Genomic DNA, 23,776 nt, shown 5'->3' on the forward strand with positions numbered 1-23,776 from the left:
TGGTGCTAAAGGTAAGTAGGTGTCTGCGGAGTGGCCGCCTGCTGTGGACTACACAGGAAGACGGGGCTGGAAATGTGCAGGGTCGGCACAGCGTTCCTACAGTGACCACAAGGACTGCACATTTGACCAAAAGGCACCCAGGTGGCCTCAGGGTTACAAGGGACAGAGGCGGGATACAGAATGGAGGGTTCTCCCTGGACATACTTGACTCCAGTGTCTTGCCTTTCTTTCCTTTGAAGGTTGGCACTTTTCAGACTGCTCTGCATCTGGGACCACTGCTAGATGGCGCAGCTCCTATTTACATCCCTTGCTGGGCTAGGCATGGTGGCGCCCTGTATTTCAAAAGCTGAGGCAGGAGGATTGCCATGAGTGGAGACCGCCCTGGGTTATAGGATGAGACTCTGTCCCAGAACAAACCAAAAATAAATAAAAGACAAATTCTTTTTTGTTTTTGTTTTTTTGAGAAAGGGTTTCTCATGTTATCTTGGTTATCCTGGACTTACTTTGTACACCAGGCTGGCTTTGAACTCACAGCAATCCACCTGCCTCTGCCTCCCTACTGCTGGGATTCCAGGCGTGTGCCACCATGCCCTGTTTAAAAGAATTTCTTAGGACTGCTGTGCCATGTGCCTTGTGCAGGTTTCTTTTCCCTTTGAGCCGTCTGGCCTGGCCAGGTGGGTTTAGGCCCTTCATTAGACCAATGTTATTATCCAATTAGAAGAGACATCAGGAGTTTGAGTAAAATTGTCATATGTTCCCTTTACCTCAGTGGTCATTAGACTCAGGGCATGGAGGGCTGGTGTTTCTGTTTGACGGGCCGGTCTGGAAGCTTTAGTAGTCATGAGAATTGGTTTCATAATTTGAAGATTTCCTCAGAGTTGTCAAAGCTAAGCCTCAGAAAATACCATTTTGCTTACATATGTGACTGATAGACTGGTTCTGGAAAAAACAGCTTTAAGTTGGTGGTGAGCTCTCTGTCAGGGTTGTCCTGCTGTCTGGATGTGCTGTGCCGGGTACCTTCAGGAGAGTCGAGATCCCTGTATGGAGCACCACTCAAGCTTCCTGCTCCCAGCTGTCAGCAGAGTGGCAGATCTGCATCCAGACCCCGGTGAGGAGTCCCTGCTGGGACTTTTAGAATTCTAGAGAGTTGTCTTTTGAAAATCCTGGTAATATTTGCTACTGTACAAATTGTGTTTTACTACTCAAGCCATCAAAAAATGAAAGGCCCAAATTCAAGTGTTTGCAAAACCAATCTCTTTGATCAATCTCCCCCGGATGAGGACTTTGGGATGGGTGCCTTCGCTGCTTATTATTCATGGCCTGTGGGATTGTCATCTGTGTCAAGCAAGGGATTGACAGCTACAGCGATTCAAGATTCAGGCAATAAGAGAACATTGCCAGGAAGAAAAGCCTCTAAGACAGACTTTGTTTTGTGCAAGGAAAACAGCAGAGGGCGTTTTTAAGGCTATCCCAGTCAGACATTGGATCTGGGATAAGCTGTCTTCATGGTGCTGGGAAGCTGCAGGCACGCAGTGTGTGTGTGAGTCAGAGCTCCTCAGCACTCACAGAGTATGGCTGCCTTACAAGCCTCAGGTCGTCGGTATTGTCCAACCTGAAGGCATGAAAACCAAGTGTTCCCTGGAGTTTTGAAGAGAAGATTCAAGGACAAGGTGAAAGGCACTGGAACTGTTTCTGTTGAAGTCAATACTAACTACCAGCCTTGGCAGCTAGTGCCTAGAATTAGCTGTTTATAATCTGTAAGGAGATGTGTTTTAACTTTGACTGTGTTACCTGGGGAGAAGGTCTTCACCAGGACGCTTGCGTATGAAACAAGTTGTGCAGCACAATACAAGACTTTTAAACAGTGTGTTGGATTCTTTTGTTTTCTTTCTTTCTTTAATATTTATTATTATGTATACAATGTTTTGCTTGCATGTACACCTGCAGGCCAGAAGAGGGCATCAGATCACATTACAGATGGTTGTGAGCCATCTGTTGCTGGGAACTGAACTCAGGACCTCTGGAAGAGCAGGCAGCGCTCTTAACCACTGAGCCATCTCTCCAGCCCCTTCTTTCTTTTTTTTTAACTAGAAGATTTGGAATTTTTTTTTTAGTATGTCTTTTTTTGTTTACTTATTAACATAGTGAATACAATACTTTTTTGTTTTGTTTGTGTGTGTGTGTGTGTATGTGTGTGTGTACGTGTACGTGCGCATGTGCCGTGGTGTCAAAAAACACCTTCTAGGAACTGATTTAAGAACCTAGTTGTCAGCCGGGCGTGGTGGCGCACGCCTTTAATCCCAGCACTCGGGAGGCAGAGGCAGGTGGATCGCTGTGAGTTCAAAGCCAGCCTGGTCTACAAAGTGAGTCTAGGATGGCCAAGGCTACACAGAGAAACCCTGTCTCGAAAAACCAAAAAAAAAAAAAAAAAAAAAAAAAAAAAAAGAACCTAGTTGTCAGCTGGGTGGTGGTGGTAGTGGTGGCTGCGCACGCCTTTAATCTCAACACTCGGGAGTAGAGGCAGGTGGATTGCTGTGAGTTCAAGGCCAGCCTGATGTACAAAGTGAGTCCAAATCCTTTCTCAAAAAACAACCAAAAAATAAAAATAAAAAAAGAGCCTGGCTGTCTGAAGTCTATCTCAGTGCTCACCTCCAGAGAACCAGCCTCTCTAGCTAGTGCGGCAGTGCCTTCTACTAAAACTTGGGAGCCAGCATAGTCAGAGGCTCTGACGGAGAGAGACCTTTAGGGGTCTGTTGTTGCCTTTGCTCTGAGCAGCAGGTGGCTGAGTGCATAGGGTCTTCCAGACTTTTTCAGTAGAGGGCAGTTCCTTCTACAGACTCACTAGACGGACAGAACAGCATCATGGGAGGAGGTCACTGAAAAGCTCATGTCCATGGATGACAAGCTGCTCTTGACCCGGAAGGTGCTGAGCTGGAGCAGCTAGTGCAGCCTGCCACTGACAAAGCCTATGAGGCTTTCACAAGGGCCTTTCCAGTCAGAGAATTCTGATCCTACCTGTCCCTAATTCCTTTGCAGTCCTAGCCAAGAACCTGGTTTCAGCCAAAATATCTTGCACCTTTCTCCCTATAGCCAGCAGTTCCACGGTCCAGTGAGATGGTGAGTAAAGTCATGCCCTTTAGCCTGAGTGTGATTCCGAGGATCCACCAGAAAGTTGTCCTCTGTCCTTCACATATGCTGTGTCATATGTGCTCCCGCAAAATAAATATATAAAATGTTTTACACACAAAACAAACAACAAAAGCCAGCCATCAGCAGGCAGTGGTGGTGCACTCCTTTAATCCTTGGTGGCTAGAAACAGGCAGATCTCTGATTCAGGGCTAGCCTGATCTACAAAGTGAGTCCAGGACAGGACTACACAAAGAAGCCTTGTCTCAAAAAACCCCAAGAAAAAAACAGGTACGAAGCCGGGTGTGGTGGCGCATGCCTTTAATCCCAGCACTCGGGAGGCAGAGGCAGGCGGATCGCTGTGAGTTCGAGGCCAGCCTGGTCTACAAAGTGAGTCCAGGATGGCCAAGGCTACACAGAGAAACCCTGTCTCGAAAAACCAAAAAAAAAAAAAAAAAAAAAAAAAAAAAAAACCAGGTACGAGCATCATCCCAGCATTTGTGGGGTAGAGGCAAGAGGATCAGGTGTTCCAGTGTTATCATCCATAGGTAACAAGTTCAAGGCCGCCTGGAACTACAGAAATAGAAGTAATAGAAGAAGCAATTTGAAGAGACACTGCAGTTAACCTGAATTCTTATTTTGTGTTCCTTTTGGTAAACACCCATTGTGTTAGAACTTTTCCAATTTCAATCCTTTTTTTAAAAAGATGTATTTGTCTTTATTGTATGTGTACATTTGTGCGCCTGTAAGTTTACACACCCCACACTTATGCCTGGTACCTAAGGAGGCCAAAGGGTATCGGTTCCCTAGAACTGATTACAGGCAATTACGTGTCACCGCCATGTGACTGTTGGGAACTGAACCTGGGTCCTCAGGAAGAGCAGAGCAGTTGGTTTCCTGCCACTGAGCCATTGCTCCAGCCTCTCTCATCTCAGTCTTAGAAAGACGCATGTGCTGGGGAGACGGCTCAGTGGCTAAGGTACTGCTCTTCCAGAAGACCCAAGTTAGTTCCCAGCTCTCCACTGCCTGTCTCTGCAGCTCAGCAATGCCTCTGGCCTCCATGGATACCTGCACGCAGGAGTGAGCATGCACGCGCGCGCACACAGGCGGGCGGATCTTTCTGAGTTGGGGCCCTGTCTCGAAAAACAAACAAAAGACTCAAATACATTGGGGGGCTGGAGAAATAATGGCTCAGAGGTTAAGAGCACTGACTGCTCTTCCAGCAGTCCTGAGTTCAATTCCCAGCAACCACATGGTGGCTCACAACCATCTGTAATGTGACCTGATGCCCTCTTCTGGCCTGCAGGCGTACATGCAGGCAGGGCACTGTATGTATAATAAAAAATACATAAATCTTAAAATAATAATAAAATCTTTTTAAAAAGAACGAAACATAGGTTTTTGTTTTTGTTTTTGTTTTTTTTTTTTGGTTCTTAAGTCAGGGTTTCTCTGTGTAGCCTTGACTGTCCTGGAACTTGCTCTGTAGATGAGGCCTGCCTCCCAAATGCTGGGATTAAAGGTGTGAGCCACCACCACCTGGCTGATACATAGGATTTCTTTACTTCCCTCTCCCCCATGGGACAGGGTCTTGCTGTGTAGCCTAGCAAGGCTGATACTTGCTATATAGCCCAGACTAGCTTTTTGTTTGTTTGTTTGTTTGTTTGTTTGTTTGTTTGAGTTTCTCTGTGTAGCCTTGGCTGTTCTGGACTCACTTTGTAGACCAGGCTGGCCAAATAAGGAAGTGAATATAACTTTGATACCATAACAGAGGTCAAGTGGAGGTGGGGAGGACTAGAAACAAGCCAGGAATGTTTTTCTTTTCTTTCTTTTTTTTTTTGTAGGATTGTAATGGTGGTGGTTCAAGACAGGGTTTCTCTGTGTAGCCCTGGTTGTCCTGGAACTCTCTTTGTAGACCAGACTGTCTGAGATCTGCCTGCCTCTGCCTCCTGAGTGCTGAGATTAAAGGCCTGTGCCACCATGCCCAGCTCAGAAAAACAAAACAAAACAAAAACCCCCAAAAGACTCATAATACAAAGGAAGCCGCCAGACAGAGTGAGACAGAGCAGTCTTAATGTTGGGGATATTTCTAAAGTTGCTGATCAGGTTTTGAAATAGTTCTTTTGAGACAAAGTTACTGGAACAGTTTAATCTAGTAATCACTTCTTTAGAAAGTCCACTGTGAGCATTCCTCGGTACACATGATCAGATCATGAAGTCACCCAGTTTTCTGAACAAAAGCTGTTGGGGTGGGGACACACTCGTTTCCTGCCCTTCCTGGAGCAGCATATTGCTGGAGAATTAGTACAGTATGCTCTGAGCCAGAATGCACTTAGTTAGCTCACTAACATCTCCTGCCAGAAATGCTAACTTGCCCTGGAAGAGGGGTGTGTAGGTAAGGGGACAGCAGGGTCACATGGTCTGTATAAAATGAGTGCTCGTAGGCTGGGCATGGTGGCACACGCCTTTAATCCTAGCACTTGGGAGGCAGAGGTAGGTGGGTCGCTGTGAGTTTGAGGCCAGCCTGGTCTACAAAGTGAGTCCAGGACAGCCAAGGCTACACAGAGAAACCCTGTCTCGGAAAAACAACAACAACAAAAAACAGTGAGTGCTGGTGTTTAGTGTGCTCTTAACTGCATCTCTGCTGTCTGGGAGGTATCACGCCCACCTACTCCGAAAGTATTCAGGGGACTGGGGAGACAGCTCAGTTGCTATGAACATGAGGATCTGGGTTCACCAGCCAACTAGCCTAGCTGATTTGGTGAGCCTTTGGGGGGAGAGAGAGAGAGGGAGGGGGAGGGAGAGAGAGAGAAGAGAGAGAGAGAGAAGGTGGCCAGGTAGACAAGTTGGATGATTGCCACGGCTGACCTCTGGGTTCCTTACACACACAAATGTGTCCACACAGAAGGAAGGCCTTTGGCAGTCTCAGCCAGACTCTGGGCATTCACTTTCCTAAAGAAAATATGTAGGTCACTTCCGATCACCACAAACCCCCAAACACCTCTAGACCCATTGTTGCATGGTGCTGGTGTTAAGAGTCGTCAGCCCCATAGCTGGGCGTGGTGGCGCACACCTTTAATCCCAGCACTTGGAAGGCAGAGGCAGGTGGATCACTGTGAGTTCGAGGCCAGCCTGGTCTACAAAGCAAGACTAGGACAGCCAAGGCTACACAGAGAAACCTTGTCTCGAAAAATCAAAAAGAAAAAAGAAAAAAAGAGTCGGCCCCATATACGTCACACAAAATTCCCTATCACCGAGTAACAGCTCTTTTTTGTTGCTTCAGTGTTTGGGATCAAGCCTAAGGCCTCAGCCGTGCAAGGTGGTGCACACCTTTAGTCTGTCCGTTGCCTTCCTGCCTTTATTGGGCCCCTGCTGCAGGCAGGTGTTGACACTATGAATTGAACACGGATTGGAAGTGAACACAAGGTTCTCAAAGCTTTGCTTGCATGTTGTGGAGTACAGGATACTAATTCTGAACTGCAAAATGCAACAAGAGATTTGAATCCATCCTTAGGGAAGAGAGGCACAGGAGGGGGAGAGAAAGGAGAGAGACTGGTCACTAAATGTTAGGCTGGAAAAGTAGCTGAGAGGACCCTAGGATAGAAGCACTCGGTGTCTGTTACTGCAGTTGCCTGGGGACATTCCTGAGGACACTAGCATGGAGATTCTGAGCACAGTCTGATTTGCATTAATTCCCATTAGCTTAAAAAAAAAAAGCCGGGTGTGGTGGCTCTGGCCTTTAATCCCAGCACTCGGGGAGGCAGAGGCAGGCAGATCACTGTGAGTTCAAGGCCAGCCTGGTCTACAAAGCGAGTCCAGGACAGCCAAGGCTACACAGAGAAACCCTGTCTCGAAAAACCAAAAAAAAAAAAAAACAAAAAAAAAACCACGCTGGGTGGTGGCAGCGCAAGCCCTTGATCCTAGCACTTGGGAGGCAGAGGCTGGTGGATCGCTGTGAGTTCAAAGCCAGCCTAGACTACAAAGTGAGTCTAGGACAGCTAAGGCTACACAGAGAAACCCAGTCTTGAAAAACCCAAAAAATAAAAAATAAAAAAAACCCCACATCTCCACTTATTTATTCATTTGTTTCAGGTGTATGGGGCAGAGGCAGGAGGATCTCTGTGAACTCGAGGCCAGCCTGGTCTACAAAGAGAGTCCAGGGCAGTCAAGGCTAACACAGAGAGACCCTATCTCGAAAAACAACAACAACAACAACAAATTTAAAAGAAAAAAGAAAAGAAAAAAACAACATCAAAGCAGTTCTTCAAGAGACTCTGAAAGACCAGGCGCTTCTGCGGCTCTGGGTTTTCTTTCCCTTATGAGGACAGTGTTCACACAGCTTGTTAGGGAAAGTGAATAGCTCTGATGAAAACCTGCAGTCAGGAAGTGGGGGCACGAGCATGGAGCCAGCATGGCTTAAAAATTAAACAAACCCAGGCGGGGCAGGGAAAGGGAGTGAATCATTCCATGCTACAGACTTGAGAGGCAGAGAAGCCCGCAGCCCATCCTCACGGTATCCCCAACCCAGAGAACAGCCTGACCTAGCTCCTGTGTCTGCAGAGCACCTTGAAATGTGTAAGTGTACATGTGTCAGTGTGGTGTTTGGTTAACTCCTGTCTTCTGTCAGCCATCTCCACACAGGGTCCCTGCTTATCAATGGCTCGTCTCCCCAGAGACTAACTGGCATTTAGTGGGTAACATGAGTCAGTGGTTCCCCAGCACTGCCAAAAAAAGAAGAAAAAAATGAATGTAAGAACAGAGCTGCTCCGTGGTATTTCTTTTCTTTGTTTTGTTTGAAGCTGGGGGACGGTTTTACTGAGAGTTTGAGAGAAAAACAACAGGGCAAGAAAGCTGCAGATAACACGGCTGGGTGGAGGGGTGGCTATGCCCTTTGGCAGCAGCTGCATGGGGGAAAGAGAAGAGGAGCCTCAAGAATGAGAAAACCCTGGGCACTAGGATGGCTGACCCCAGGCTTTGGAAAAAAGACGAAAAAAAAAAGTTACACTGTTCTGAGAATAACTCACCATCGTTGACAGGCTGAGCTGAGCTATATGGTGAGGGTCAGTAAGCCACTAAGCTACTGTTTTCATTTGGAATAAATAGCTTCAATTAAAGGAGCAGCCTAATTATCAGTACAGGCACCTGTCATCTCAGGGGCTGGAGAGATGGCCCAGGATTTAATGGCGCTTCTGTTGCTTTGCAGAGGACCTACGTTTGGTTCCCAGAACCCACATGGTAGTTTACAACCATTTGTAACTGCAGTTCTAGAGAGAACTGACACACTCCCTCTTCTGACCTCTGTGGGTACTGCACACACATGGCACACATACACACAAGGTGGCAAACACACTTACATACAAATCTAAAACCAAAGGAATACCACCGTCTCTCCTGGTGGTCGCAGCTTACAGAGCACACGGATTTCACAGGCCTGTAACCCAGAGTTGTATAACAGTTTCCCAGACAAAAGGACTCGTGAGAGAGAAATTGACAAAGTGCTGGCCTAGAACTTTCTTTGTGTGTCCATCTAAGCGCTATCAACAGTCACAGTCCCCCAGCTTCAAGTAAACGAGGCTAGCACCACTGCGCCTATTTAATGTGAATCAGTCTTTATTCTGCATGTGTGTGGCGCATTAACAAGTTCAACATACAAGATAGCATTACATATCCAAGGTTAGCGTCACAGCATTATGCAATTTCACACAGTTCACGTTAGCTTTTTCCGTTGTTTCGTTTTCTTTTTAATTTGACACTTTTATTTTTGAGTTTTATTTTTACAAGAGAAGACACAAGGTAAAGAAAGACGACCACTTCAGAGAGGGACTGTGGAAAGGGCAACGTTGCTGTCATGGCCAATATTAGAAGTCTTCCATATCCCTCTCCTAAGTAGGTAACCCTGGTCCCACACAGCAGTTCTGTCTGCCCCCTCCAGCACAGCATTGTCCATAACCACGCACGGTGGCTGTGCTGCAAACCAGAAGAAGGAAGGACTCACAAGGGAACTTCTGATATTGTGAATAGCTCTCATAGTCCCAAAGGAGTCAAGAAATGTACATAGACAGACTGGCTGTTGGGAAATCAAAAGTGACCTTTCCCTAACGTATTCCTAACCACAAGAGCCTTGTGCAAAAGCTAGGATGTGACTCTCTTGTCTTTCAACGGACAGGAAGAGGCACTCTGCCTCCACCCACACCAGTGAGCTCTGTGACGATCAGGTGTGAAAGCCGAAGTCAGCTAAGAAGCTTTAGGATACCAAAGTCCAGGGCATGATGGAGCAGGCCTGAGGTAGGAGGGAGGAGAGACACGGAGGCGACCCCGAGCCTGTGGAAGTACCTGCTCCCCACCACCACCACCCACTGCTCCGCAGACCCAGGGGATGCCAAGGATTGAGCTGCAGGGAGATGGGGAAGGGAGGAGCGTGGTAGGGCTGTTTCCCAGACTTCTCAGGGGGAGCGGCAGAGGCACACACCGTGGGACAGAGACCAGACTCCACCTGTCACTTCGCATCGTTTCTGCCAAGGAAACGAAGCTGCTTGGTGACCTCTGACCCTTACACATTAAGGCGACGGAGAGGAACCATTTCGATTTTTTTTCCCCTAATGGGGCTTAGAATGCTCCTGCCAGGTTTTCATTAGACTATGTCAAAATGCCTTTTTAGAAAACAAAAAGTATTTTCTTCTACGTATGATACAATATTTACATTCCATGGGTTAAAGGTCGGAGACTAGTGGTGGGATCCCAGCTGATGGCGAGACACTGAGTCGGATTATGGGATAGAAAGGCTGACAACAGCAAGAGCAGAGTGGGGTTTCCTGCCTATACAGGACTGCTCCGAATTGCCAAGAAGAACAAAACAAAGAAACGAACAAAAGAAAAAAAAAAGGTTGTGGGGCATAGTGGATTCAGATCTACAAGAACTAGGGGAACACCAAAGGCAGCGTCACCACCCTCTCCATGGAAATTCTGCTTGTCCACCCTTCTCAGAAGCAAGCCCGGGATGACCTTGTAGGGAAGCGAGCACTTCTGTTACGGCTAGTCTTTCAGGCCCTGGATCAAGCTTATTTGACTGAGGTCCTCTTCAGGATGTCAAAACTAGGCACTGCCCACCCAAACTCACCTCTCCTTCCTGAAGTCTCATGTTTCTCTGGAAGTCTCCACTTGGAGACCTGGATCTGAACTCCAGTACAGGGCTCAAGCGCTGCACTGTCCTGCCCAGTGGCAGAAAGACAATGGAACTTTGGTTTCCCACCCTTCAGCATGTACTGAGACTCTCGGGTCTCCAGCCATGCGCTCCCGCTGGGAAGAGAAGAGCGGGGCTCTGAAGGCATTCGTATTGTCTTACTACCCAGCCCTACTCAGCTTTCTGAAGAGCCATGACTGTAAGCCTCAGGGAGAAAGAGGTCATTTCTGAGGCCTATTTCCTTATGAAACAGAAAGCAACTTCTGTCAGCAACGAGGAGATGCCAGAGCTCCTGAGGCAGCATTTCTGGAAAAGCAAAAGGCAGTGTAACCTTACAAACCTCCTAGGATGGCTGACCACTGATGAAGAAACTGCCACAGAGGGCCACGTAGACATCTTATTTCCTCCCCTTGTCCCCTGACCTGTAAATAGTATCGAGGATGCACTGGAGTTCGCCGGCCGGTACTTCCCTCTCACTGAGGTGCCCATGGTTCCTTCGAAATCCAACTCCACCTCTCACATGCTCACCAGGGCTCCCGCTAGCCACTGGCTGCCTGTTACCTCTTCATAACAGGCAGTTAACAGCACACACCCCACATTCAAGTACTCTTTCTCCTGGAAACCCCACTTGTTTCTTTGCCTACTACAGACCTCTGGATTTGGAACTCAGCTAAAGACCAGCGATGTGAGAGGTGACAGAAAAAATGGTGAGAGGATGGGAACGCGGGGCTTTACAAGAGCAGACTTTTCTCCTGCAGCGATGGGGAGCTGGAGTAACTGAGAGAAGCCCAATAAAAAGAGACCAATTTCAAGGGATCAGCAAATACAATTCGGCACAAAACACAATTTTCATGGATTAAAATCTGATATTGGTTAGGCTAATTTCTTGTTTGTATTAGACATGCAAGTATAAGGTTACATTGTTATATATAGACTTGGGGTCTTTCCTTCTCTCCCCCCTCATTTTAAAAAACAAAAGATCGTCTAGAGCCTTGTAAAGAAGAAAGCAATCCTCACGCTAAGAACCAATCTGCAGCTGTGTGGAGTGTGATGTTCTTCATGTGGTTTGTTCTGTAAGAAATTTTCTTCTATGACTAAAATGAGGTTTTGAGTCAGCTTCTCTGTCACCTCTCCCAGTCGTGCGCCTCCCCGCCTGGCCCCAGGGTTAGTACTCGCTCAGACTGTGCCACTTGGCTATAGGCTTGCGGGGACTCTCGCAGACCTCTCTCCAGTGTTCTGCGCCACTGGCTGTGACACTATGTGCCCCCAGGATCAGCCTCCCCACCACCTCATTCTTAGTAGTGCGGTCGAAGTCAATGACCAGGAACTCGATGCTGATATCAGGCAGGAGGTCAGTGGGGATGTCATAGATGAAGGACTCATTGAAGACGGGGTTCAAAGTGCACTTCTTTACGTGGGTTTTCTTCTTGGCGATGCGTTTTCTGCCGTAGTAGACGTTCACCTTGACATAAGGATCTGGGGCCCCCCAAGGAGAAGAAGAAGAGAGACAGGCCTATGACACAGTCCTCTGCTGTGTGTGGTGGTTCTGTGTTTAGAATCTGAACAGTGGTTCTCAACTTGAGGGTCATGACCCCTTTGTGTGTGTGAGGGGGGGGGTCACATATCGGATCTCCTGCACACAGACCTCACGTGAGTCTTGCTGCCTAGACTAGGGGGTGATCGGGGCCAAGGGGGAGACCAAGCAGGTAAGGAGTAGAGCAAGGCGCAGGTCTAAAGAAATCTAGAAGCTTTGCCAAGGGCTTGGCAACCATACCTGCAATCTTTTTTCTTTTTTTAAACAAGTCTTACAAAAGGGATCAGCTCTGGTAGGCATGGAATTTAGACTACCCTTGTTGGCTCACCCCAAATACCACTGTGGCTGGGGAAATCTACTGGTCTAGTTGTGGGGAGCAAAAGTAAACAGAAGAGTAGGTGAAAGAGCCGGGTGTGGTGGCCCTTAATCCCAGCACCGGGGAAGCAGAGGCAGGCAGATCGCTATGAGTTCGAGGCCAGCCTGGTCTACAAAGAGAGTCCAGGACAGGCAAGGCTACACAGAGAAACCCTGTCTCGAAAAAAAAACAAAAACAAACAAACAAAAAAGCAGGTGAAAGACGGCAGGGGTCTAGATATTCTGAGTACTTCAGGGCCACAGGCTGGGGTGGGGGAGGGGTTGATGCAGACAGAGATGGGTTGAAGTAAATAGCTGCTACCTGAGAGACCGGTGATATCCATCTTCGGCAAGTGTCTGGCTTTGAGGACCACCACTGTCATCCTCTGTGCCACAGGCTGGTATGACAGAGACACCTGGAGCTCCCCTCTGCTAATGCACTTCTGTAAGGGAGAGACCACAGGTGAGAATCCTGGCAGGGGAGCAGAGGAGCACACAGACATGCGCAGAGAGAGAAGAGAGCCTGCAGGTGGGTGTGCTCCGGGACAAGGAAAGGGCGTGTGCTCAGCCCAGGTGCAGGAGCACAGTGAAAGACAGCCTGAGCTCTGAAAGCTACACTTCCTTTCTTTTGGGAATTGAATTTAGCACCCCACCCCCACCCCCATGCTAGGCTAGTACTCTACCACTAGCTGAGCAGTCAGTGTCAGGACTCCAGAGGCAGACATGTGGGTTTGAGGCCAGCCTGGTCAGCCAGGGCTGCATAATGAGATCCTGTATCAAAAACAAAACCAAAAACTACTGAGCTACCCTAGGACGGACACACACACACACACACACACACACACACACACACACACACACACACACACACACTCCTTCTCTCTGCCTGCCACAAGGGTCTCTTTTTTTTTTTTTGGTTTTTCGAGACAGGGTTTCTCTGTGTAGCCTTGGCCATCCTGGACTCACTTTGTAGACCAGGCTGGCCTCGAACTCACAGCGATTCGCCTGCCTCTGCCTCCCGAGTGCTGGGATTAAAGGCGCCCGGCTCACAAGGGTCTCTTATACCCAGGCTGCCTCAAACTCAGTATATATAGGGTGGGCTGGGCTACTGATCCTCCCGTCTCCAGCTCCGTAGCCCTTTGTTGACCAGTACGCACAGCCACACTTGGCTCAGGCTATTTCTTTTCAATGTTCTGTCACAAGTTACTAAACCCTCCTGTACGTCTGCTCCTTCATCCGTAATATGGAACCCTGAGTCTTAGAGTCTATCTCTTATATCTACGGATATTTCATCAATAATGATCATATCGTATCAATAATCCAATTCACAGGATTGCTAGGAAGACTGACTAAACCAAAATTTGTAAGTGGCAGCTGTGCCCAGCATGCAGAAATCTCTCATTCTCTCTCTCTCTTTGTTTTTTGTTTTTGTTTTTTCAAAACCTTGGCTGTCCTGGACTCACTCTGTAGACCAGGCTGGCCTCGAACTCACAGCGATCCGCCTGCCTCTGCCTCCCGAGTGCAGGAATTAAAGGCGTGCGCCACCACCACCCGGCGCAATCTCTCATTTGGTTCTTCTGACTAAAGAGGGCTGGATCTGGAGAGGTGACTCAGTCTTGTTCTTCCAAAGAAGCTCACTACCATCTACAAGTTCAGCTCCAAGGGCTCCAGCATCCAGCACTGACACAGTATACACTCCCAGAGACACACCCCAGACACAAATTAAAAACAAATGGGGGATCAGGCAGATGCCCACTCAGGGTTTGCTTTGAAAGCATGAAGACGTGAGTTCAGATTCCTCAGCACCTTTGTGAGAAGTAAGAGGGGAATCCAAAAGAGCATCCCAGCAGCACGTGCCATACGTGACCCCATGCTGGGCACCAGAGACTGCAACTCTCTAGAGCTCGCTGGTCCACCTGCCTAGCTGAACTCCCAAGCCCCAGTTCCAGGCACAGTGAGAGAACCTATTTCTTTTTCTTTTTCTTTTTAAATAGATCATACGCCTGTTGTTTCAAAAGATTTATTTATTATTATGTATACAATGCTCTGCCTGCATGTACACCCAAAGGCCAGAAGAGGGTACCACGTCACATTATAGATGGTTGTGAACCACCATATGGTTGCTGGGAACTGAACTCAGGACCTTTGGAAGAGCAGGTGGTGCTCTTAACCACTGAACCATCTCTCCAGCCCAAGAGATCCTATCAAGAAGGGCAAGGGGATTTCGGTGGCCAGCCTGGGCTACACAATGAGTTCCAGGACAGCCAGGGCTATGTAGAGAGACCCTGTCTCAAAAAACAAACAAGCTGGGCACAGTGGCCCACGCCTGTAATCCCAACACTCAGGGAGGCAGAGGCAGGTGGATCTCTGTGAGTTCGAGGGCAGCCTGGTCTACAAAGTGAGTCCAGGACAGCCAGGGCTACACAGAGAAACCCTGTCTCTTTTTCTTTGAAAATCTGGGCTGGGATTGTAGTACAGTAGTGCTTGTGCTTAGCATATGGGGGACCCTAGATTCAATCCTCGGAGAAACACAGAGCAAAGTGACGTAGGGCACAACGCACACTTAATTTTCAGCACTTGGAAGGTGGAGGCTTTTGACCTGTGCGCCAGTCTAAGCTGCATAATAACTTTCTTTTCTTTTCTTTTCTTTTTTTTTTTTCTGAGACAGGGTGTCTCTGTGTAGCCTTGGCTGTCCTGGACCCAGTTTGTAGACCAGGCTGGCCTCGAACTCACAGCGATCTGCTTGCCTCTGCCTCCCGAGTGCTGGGATTAAAGGCGTGCGCCACCATGCCCGGCTCCATAATACGTTTCAAGTCATCCTGAGATGACTGCGGCGATGCCTCGGGCATGAGGACTAGAGTTTGTGCCCCCCAGCTCAGGGGATACGGAGCCAGGGAGACCCGGAGCAAGCTGGCTAACCAGAGTCTGACAAAGTCTGGGTGGTGAGTTGCAGGCTCAGTGAAAGCCCCAGCCTTGGTAGAATAAAATAGGTGGAGACCAACAGAAGAAGTCACCAGACCTCAACCCTGGGCTTCCACATGCGTGTGCAAGCCTCATATGTATGAACACACACACACACTCACACACACACATGCACGCACACCCACACATACATACATGCACTCACACACAGACACATACATATATACACGCATTCACACACACACACATACATATACACACACTCACCCCCCCACACATACACACCCACACATACATGCACTCACACACATAGACACAGATATACACGCACTCACACACAGACACATACACACATACATACACACACACACACACATACACACACACACACACACGCACGCACGCACACACCCCACAATGTTTTGGAAGCTGTATGGCAGGAAACAGGAGATGCCTGTGAATCTTCACTCTACTTCATTACGTGACCTTGGGCACGTCCCGCTGCCAGTTTCACAAGGCGGCCTGCTGCTTAGCAGTTCTTCCCTCCGGTGTGTGTGCTCCGTGCCTCCCTCTTCTCAGTAGAGTCCTTCGAAGCTGGCCTCAGCTTTGTGTCTGAGACACTCTACTTTGCATTTGAATAGCACAAGTCTTGGTGGGTAGGCCTGGCTGGCCTCCTGCCATCCTGCCATCACAGAAATGCCCCACCTCACTCTGGCTGAAAAACATGGCTTGTTTCCAGACTCTGTAGTGCTGACTGGCCTAGAGACATGGCGACATGTAGACAGAGCTGGCCTGGGACTCTCTGGTTTCCCAAAAGCTGGTGAGAACACACTGACCCCTGAAGAGCTAGGTCCATGCTACAGCACTGGGGGTCCAGGGGTCAGAGAGCTGCACGTCTGCTGTTGCTTTTGTTTAGTGGTATGGCCTAATAAATGCTTATTATTGGCTTACAGTTATTACTGCGGTATTATTTACCGGCTTTCACAATCCATAAAGATACAAACACCCGATATATTTTAGAATAGCCTTAATTCCCTCGGGCATGGCAGATGTTATCTCCTAAGCTACCTCCCATTGTCTCCCAGCTGCCATCCCAGGCCTGCCTTTTTCTAATCATTTCTATCTGGCTACCTCCTGTCCATGATCCCTGCTCATCTGGGCCATCTCTTTCCATGTGGACCATCGGAGCTCCTCCTCTGGGCCCACGTGGTGATTCTCCTCCTCCTCCCCTTTCCAGTATCTGTCTGCTTCTCTTTCCCAAGATCCTCTCTGTCTTCAAAAGCCTAAGAACCTTCACCACACCTACCTTCCTCCAGCCCTACCCAGTTACTGCCTTCCTTTATTAGTCAAATAGGGAGGCAAGGTTAAATGGCAATACTTGGGGTACATGACAGTCTGGAGTGAAAATGAGGGGGGGGGGGAGGAGCAGCAATTAACAAATACAAAGCACCAGACCAGGACCTAATGGTTTGCTTTCAAGGCCAGGTGCTCATCAGGCAGAAGAAGCAGCCCAGCACTCACAGGTGAGGCACCAGCATGGGCCTGTCTTATTTTTTTAAATTATTTCATTATTATTATTTTATGTGTATGGGTGCTTTGCCTATATGTATGTTTGTGCACCACATACATATAATGTTTGCAGAGGCCAGACAAGAAGAGGGCATTGGATCCCCCTTGAATTGGCATTACAGGCAGTGCTGAGCTACTATGGGGGTTCTGAGAATTGAACCTGGGCCCTCTGCAAGAGCTTTGAACCACTATCCATGTCTCCAGCCCTGAAAACATTCCCTTTATTTATTTATTAATTGTAATTTTTGAAAAAAAATTTTTTTTTTTTTTGGTTTTTCGAGACAGGGTTCCTCTGTGTAGCCTTGGCTGTCCTGGACTCGCTTTGTAGACCAGGCTGGCCTCGAACTCACGGAGATCTGCCTGCCTCTGCCTCCCGAGTGCTGGGATTAAAGGTGTACGCCACCACGCCTGGCTATTTTCTTGAAAATCTTTAAAAATTTTTATTTACTTTTGTTTTACATGCGTTGTTGTTTTGCCTGCATGTATGTCTGCATGTGAGAGTGTTAGATCTTGGAGTTACAGACAGTTGGGAGCTGCCGTGTGGGTGCTGGGATTTGAACCTGGGTCATCTGGAAGAGTAGTCAGTTCCTTTAACCATTGAGCCCCACTCCAGCCCCACCTTCCCCTTTTTAAAAATATTTTTTTATTTCTGGCTGTGGTACACTTTAATCACAGCAAAGGCAGGCTGACCTTTGTGAGTTCCAGGCCAGCCTAGTCTACATAGCAGGTTAAAAGGTACTGCTATGTAGAGACCATCAGGTGGCCTTGAGAACTTGTTGTTGTTTGAGGCAGGGTCTCACTATTATGGCTGTCCTAGGACTCATGCACAGCAGGCTGGTGTCAAACTCTCTGAGACCCTCCCAACTCTCCCCTCTTGTGCTGGGATTAAAGGCGTGCTCTCCCATACCTGGCCAAAGCTTGCTTTAGTATATATTTATCTGGTGACCTAATGGTCTTTAACTCAGGGCATCTGGCTTCAAAACAAGCTTCTCACTCACTGAAACCTCATGCTGGGTCTCTCTACATTCTATTTATTTATTTATTTATTTATTTATTTATTTATTATGTATACAATGCTCTGCTTGAATGTACACCTGCAGGCCAGAAGAGGCAGTCAGATCTCATCATAGATGGTTGTGAGCCACCGTGTGGTTGCTGGGAATTGAACTCAGGACCTCTGGAAGAGCAGACAGTGCTCTTAACCATTGAGCCATCTCTTCAGGCGCCCCTGCCCTTAAATTTTTTATTTTATTTTATTATTATTATTTTTTGTTTTTCAAGACAGGGTTTCTTTGTGTGTATCCCTGGCTGTTCTGGACTCACTCTGTAGACCAGGCTGGCCTCAAACTCACAGTGATCTGCCTGCCTCTGCCTCCCAAGTGCTAGGATTAAAGGCGTGTGCCACCATGCCCGGCATGCTGGCTCTTTCTAAATGGAAGGGAGTTCTGGGTATCAAATTCCAGGCATGCATTCATACATATATACATACAAAGGTTTATTGGGAACAGCGGGGAGGGGGAAGGAGCGAGAGAAAGAGAGAAGGGAGGGAGAAGAGGAGAGATACAGAGAAAGAAAAGAGAGAGCCAAGGCAAGGCTTTATCCATTCTTGGGAAGTGATGGCCCCCACCCCAACCACAGCGTTTAGCTTTTGGAATCAAACGTGCAGGAGGAAGTAGACTCAGAGTTTTTTATGGTATTTCTCCCCTTGACGGAAGCTCCTTATTTTGTTCGTCTCCTGACTCTATTTATAAATAGCCATGCCCAATAAGAACCAGCTGTTTCCCTTGACCACCAATGTGCTTCTGGGATATTTCTTTTCGTCAGCATTCAGTTTGGTTTGAGAACATAATTTCACTTTCACTGTTAGCTGTAACCACACGGCAAGTAAGCCGTCTGGGGAACACTTTATAGAACACCCAAAATGAGCTGTTCAATAGAGCAGTCACCAGCCACATGTGACTTCCTTAGCTTCAACCCATTAAAAAAACGTTTTTGTTGTTGTTGTTGTTGTTGTTATTGTTGTTGTTGTTGTTGTTGTTGTTTTCGAGACAGGGTTTCTCTGTGTAGCCTTGGCTGTCCTGGACTCGCTTTGTAGATCAGGCTGGCCTCGAACTCACAAAGACCCACCTGCCTCTGCCTCCCAAGTGCTGGAATTAAAGGCGTGTGCCAATGCTGCCTGGCTAAACCCATTAGAAATTAAATGAGGAAGGGTTGGAGAGACAGCTCAGTGGCTGAGAGCACTCGTTGCTCTTGCAGAGGACAGAGTTCGGATCCCGGTACCCAGCTGTGGCTTACAGCCATCGCAGTACCAAACCCAGGGTATCTGATTCATCTTCCACATCTGCCTTCTGCAGGCGCCAGTCACACACATGGTACACACGCATGGTGCACACACAAGCACCACACTATAACACACACACATTTGAACTAAAACACAATACACAAGAAACTAGATAGAGTGTTGGCTGGGAGGTTGAGGGCACTGGACCTAGGTTCCATTCTCAGTCCCCACGTGGTGGCTCACAAATATCTGTAGCTCCATTTCTAGGGCTTCTGAGGAGGCTGACGCCCCTGCAGGATGTGATGCACAAATGCAGGCAAACGTTCACACAGGTAAAGTAAAAATAAATAACTCTTAAATGAAAGCAGAGTTCCGGAGGATCCTGGGCCCCAAGTGCTCCTGCAGGCACACAGTTCACATCCATCCATCTAAGCATGCACACTCATACACATAGAATAAATGCTTAAAAAAAAAAAAAGTTTGACTTACTACAGCCATACCAGGTGGTTCACAACCGCATATCCTCACATACCCACACACAGACACGCACACATTACAGGTGATCAAAAATGTTTTTTTTTTCTTCTCATGTGCAAGCCTTTTAATCTTGTCCTTGGTGGACTAATGGCAATCAACTTGGTTAAGGAATGGCTGTTTCATCTTGCGTAAGTGTCCTTGCCTTATAATGGAACTGAAGGACTTTTAGGGGAAGAAAGCACAACAGTGGGATTTAACAGCCACATACCAAGGCTGAGCAGGTGGTTCACTTGGCAGAGTGCAGGCCTAGCACTCATGAAGCCCTGTGTTTGATCCTGGCACTATGCAAAGCTGAACACGGTAAAGCACACCTGCAACCCCAGCACTTGAGAGGAGGAAGAGGCGGGAGGACACAAGATGCAAGCTCAAAGGCTCTCCGTCGCCGAGGCCCAGCGGGAAGTGGAGTTCTCACGCCAGATCAAGGAAACTTCTCTTTGTCACAGACAGAGAGCACCACCAACCAATTATAACTGAGCAAGATGCAGAGGTGTGGAGGCCAGTCCCAAGTGATAAATCTACAACACATGGCCTGTGCCTAAGGCTCGGGGTCAGTGTGGAAGAAGGGGCAGAAAAGATCTTAAGAACCAGAGGAGCAGGAAGTCACCTGTGAGATTCTGTCTCCTAGAAATGTCAGAGAAGCTACTACAGGCATAAAGTCTCACCAACATAACTACCTGAACAGGAGCTGAATAAGGCTGCACGCCTGTAATCCCACTGCTTAGCAGGCCACAGGGTTGGGTTAGCCCCCAACCTCTATATTTGCAGGGAATCCGATGCTCTCTCTGGCTCAGTCATACATGTGGTTCACATAAACACATGCAGGCAAAACCCTCATATACAACTGGGTGTGGTGGTGAACACATTTAATGCCAGCATTAGGAAAGCAGAGGCAGGAGGATATCTGTGAGTTCAAGGCCAGCCTGGTCTACAAATGGAGTCTAGGACAGCGAGGGCTACACACAGAGATATCTTGTATCAAAAAACCAAAAGGGGGGCTGGAGAGATGGCCTCTGCTCTTCCAGAGGTCCTGAGTTCAATTCTCAGCAACCACATGGTGGCCTGCAGGTGTACATGCAGATAGAACATTGATACACACACACACACACATATATTAAAAAACAAACAAACAAAAAACAACCAATCAAACAAAACACTTATATACATTAAAAAAATATGGCCAGGTGTGGTGGCACACGCCTTTAATCCTAGCACTCGGGAGGCAGAGGCACGCAGATTGCTGAGAGTTCGAGACCAACCTGATCTACAGAGGGAGTCCAAGACAGCCACGACTGCACAGAGAAACCCTGTCTAGAAAAGCCAAAAAAAACAAAACAAAACAAAACAAAACAAAACCAAAAAAAAAACCAAAAAAGAGAGAAAAACTTTTTCAAAAAATCTAAAAAGGATCCATCCTCATTAAAAACAAAAACCACCCAAAATCAAACAAATAAATAAGATTAAGGCTTTGAGCTGTGCACAGATGTAAGTGCCTGTAAACCCAGCTACTCCAAAGAGGAATGGCAGTAGGTCCTAGATCCAGTAGGTTCAAACCTACTCTCAAACCAAAACTAAACCAAGCCAAAGCCCTGAAAGCTATGGCCTAAGTTTCCTCGTTACTTATTTAAGACTTTTCCCCAGATCATCTGTTCTTGCAGAGTTACCCAAGATCAAAGTCTCTGTGCCCTGTCGCCAGTTCTTTGGGAAAATACTCAACTCCTAGCTTCCTCCCCTAAGTCATTCCTCAGACAACGACCCTTCTCCTGGCCTCCTTCACCTCGGGCTCTTTTCCTTGGTCAGCATGCCCACCCCACTCAGCTGCCTCTGTGCTACTCCAGCCTGCAGCCAAAACACTACCTGACTGCCATTCCATTCTGCAAGGATGGCCAGATTCGAGATGCTCCCTTGGGCCGCCTGCGCTTTTCTTTCTATGCAATTCTCAATTCAAGCAGGCCTGACAATGGCTCCTTTGAGCCACTGAGGGCTGGGAGCTGGGAAAAAGACCCTGTTGTGGAGCAGGCAAGCAGAACGCCATGGAGAAGAGGTTTTAGCCATGATGGACAGACAGAGCCTCTGCTGTGGCTAGGACCCAGATCCTAAAGGACACATTCAGATGAAAGAGGACCTGGTGAGGACAGGTCCAGTTCCTTGTAACTAGCTCAGCACCTCCTTTAGAGTGACTTTCCAGCCACTAATACTCTAAACCACAGCCACGAGAAAACGCAAGCAACAAAACCTCAACCTGCCACTTCCCCGCCTTGGCTTTCTTCATGCTCCTGGAATACTGACATGCTTTTCCTTTCAGTCCCTGTAGCTGGACTGTGTAGATCTGGGGTTTTAGGAATTCGCTCATTCCCATGACTGCCCCAGGCAAACAACGAGGAACATTAGAGGCCACCTTGTGACTCCCCTATCCACGCTGTGGGTCACTTCCCTCAGCTTCTCTGCACTACTTTCTCTTTTCGCTCCTGCTCCTCCGGGCTTACTATGAGAATGTCACTTCTGAGAGAGCTCAGCGTTTAGAAGCACCTGGCTGCTCTTTTGGACAAACTGGGCTGGATTCCTGGCGCCTGCACAGCTAGGACTATCTGTAACTTCAGTTCTAGGGGATCCAATGCCCTTTTCTGGTCTCTGTGGGTGTCAGGCACACAAGTAGTGCACAAACATATGTGCAGGCAGGACATCCATACACATAAGAGCTATGTGGACCTCTGTGAGTTTGAGGCCAGCCTGGTCTACAAATCGAGTCCAGGACAGCCAAAGTTACACAGAGAAACCATGTTTGGGGGAGGAGGGAATCAAATAGCTGGGAGTGGTGGCGCACACCTTTAATCTCCAGCCCCAAACCTGGCTTTTTTCATTTAAGTTTATTTTGGGGGCCAGGAGCAATGGTATATGCCTTTAATACCAGCACTCAGAGAGGCAGGCGGATCTCTGTGAGTTCAAGGCCAGCCTGGTCTACGAAGTGAATCTAGGATAGCCATGGCTACCCAGAGAAACCATGTCAAAAACAAAACAAAACAAAACAAAACACAACAAAAAACCCCCAAAACAAACAAACAACACACACACAAAAACAAAACAAAACAAAAACCAAAATCCACAGTCCAGGCATTGTGGCACATACCTTTAATCCTAGAACTTGCAAGACATAGGCAGATGGATCTCTATGAGTTCAAAGCTAGCCCGGTCTACATAGCTTAGGCCAGCTAGAGCTACACAGTGAGAGCCTGTCTCAAAAAATATTTTTCCCCCCTAGGTGTGTAGCTCAGTTTGAAGGGTGTTAGGATCCACCCCAGAACTAAGTGAACACTTCGTGTGGCTTTGTGATGCTGAGCAAACCCTCTACCAGCTGAGCTGTAGTCACCGCCCTCCCATCCAGGAGCCTTTCTTTTCTTTCTTTCTTTCTTTCTTTCTTTCTTTCTTTCTTTCTTTTTTTTTTTTTTTTTTTTTCAGAGACAAGGATTCTCTGTGTCGCCTTGGCTGTCCTGGACTCACTTTGTAGACCAGGCTGGCCTCGAACTCACAGCGATCTACCTGCCTCTGCCTCTCAAGTGCTGGGATTATAGGTGTGTGCCACCACGCCTGGCTTTCCAGGAGCCTCTGAAGGACAATTTGGTTGTGAGCCGTAAGAGGATGTTCTGGGCTGGGGATGTAGCTCAGTGTGTGCCAGACCCTGAGATAGATCCCAGCACATCTCCCTAGGCCCCTCAGAAAAAAGATATCTTTTCAAGATGAACTGGCCAATGAAATGTCCAGAGCAGTGCTGGCTGGAGCCCACGAGGGACACACATGTTTGTTGCAGGAGGACTTGAAAGAGGCATTTGGGGGCTGTTCTGATCTCAGGGAAGAGTGTGGGAGTCTGGCAAGCTCTGCTGTCCTGTCTGGGCCTCTCCTACTGCGATGTATGCTCAGGGTCCTAATCCTGGCTCCCTCCTCTGGAAAGGAGTTAATAAACTGGGCAGAAACTTGGCTCTCCCAAGAACTCCTGGCAGTTTAGCAAAGGCCATTGTCTCTGCTCTCTCCCAGTGCCCTGGATTGAGGCTGTTTTGTCTCAGGCCTGAATCAGTTCCTTTTTTTTGCCAGTCTCTCCCCAGCTGCAGCTCGGCGCAGAGCCATGCCCGCCTCACAGGATTGGGCTGTGAGCACAGGAGTGCACTGGAAGAGTGGTGGGTGGTGGTGGAGAAGATCCTCCTTGCAGGACAAACAAGACCAAAGTGGAGATGGGCACACAGGAGCCCTGTAAATGGGAGTCAGGAAACCAGAAAGCTGGGGGCAG

General features: G+C 47.9%; 1 protein-coding gene across 2 annotated transcripts in view; it reads right to left on the reverse strand.

Moving 5' to 3' along the window:
• Nucleotides 1–8,715: 8,715 nt before the first annotated feature.
• Nucleotides 8,716–23,776, reverse strand: part of Syt11 (synaptotagmin 11) — a 28,107-nt gene continuing 13,046 nt past the window's right edge. The window contains exons 3-4 of one of the 2 annotated variants that reach the window (XM_051157491.1): nucleotides 12,514–12,634; nucleotides 8,716–11,779 (exon numbers count right to left, since the gene is read on the reverse strand). In XM_051157491.1, coding sequence (XP_051013448.1) covers nucleotides 11,469–11,779; nucleotides 12,514–12,634 — 432 coding nt within the window. In that variant the 3' untranslated portion in view covers nucleotides 8,716–11,468. Of the gene's footprint in view, nucleotides 11,780–12,510; nucleotides 12,635–23,776 lie in introns of both variants that reach the window. The other variant, XM_051157490.1, reaches the window with a different exon arrangement.

This window comes from Acomys russatus, chromosome 15, assembly GCF_903995435.1.
Source record: "Acomys russatus chromosome 15, mAcoRus1.1, whole genome shotgun sequence".
In the NCBI taxonomy this organism is placed as follows: Eukaryota; Metazoa; Chordata; class Mammalia; order Rodentia; family Muridae; genus Acomys; species Acomys russatus.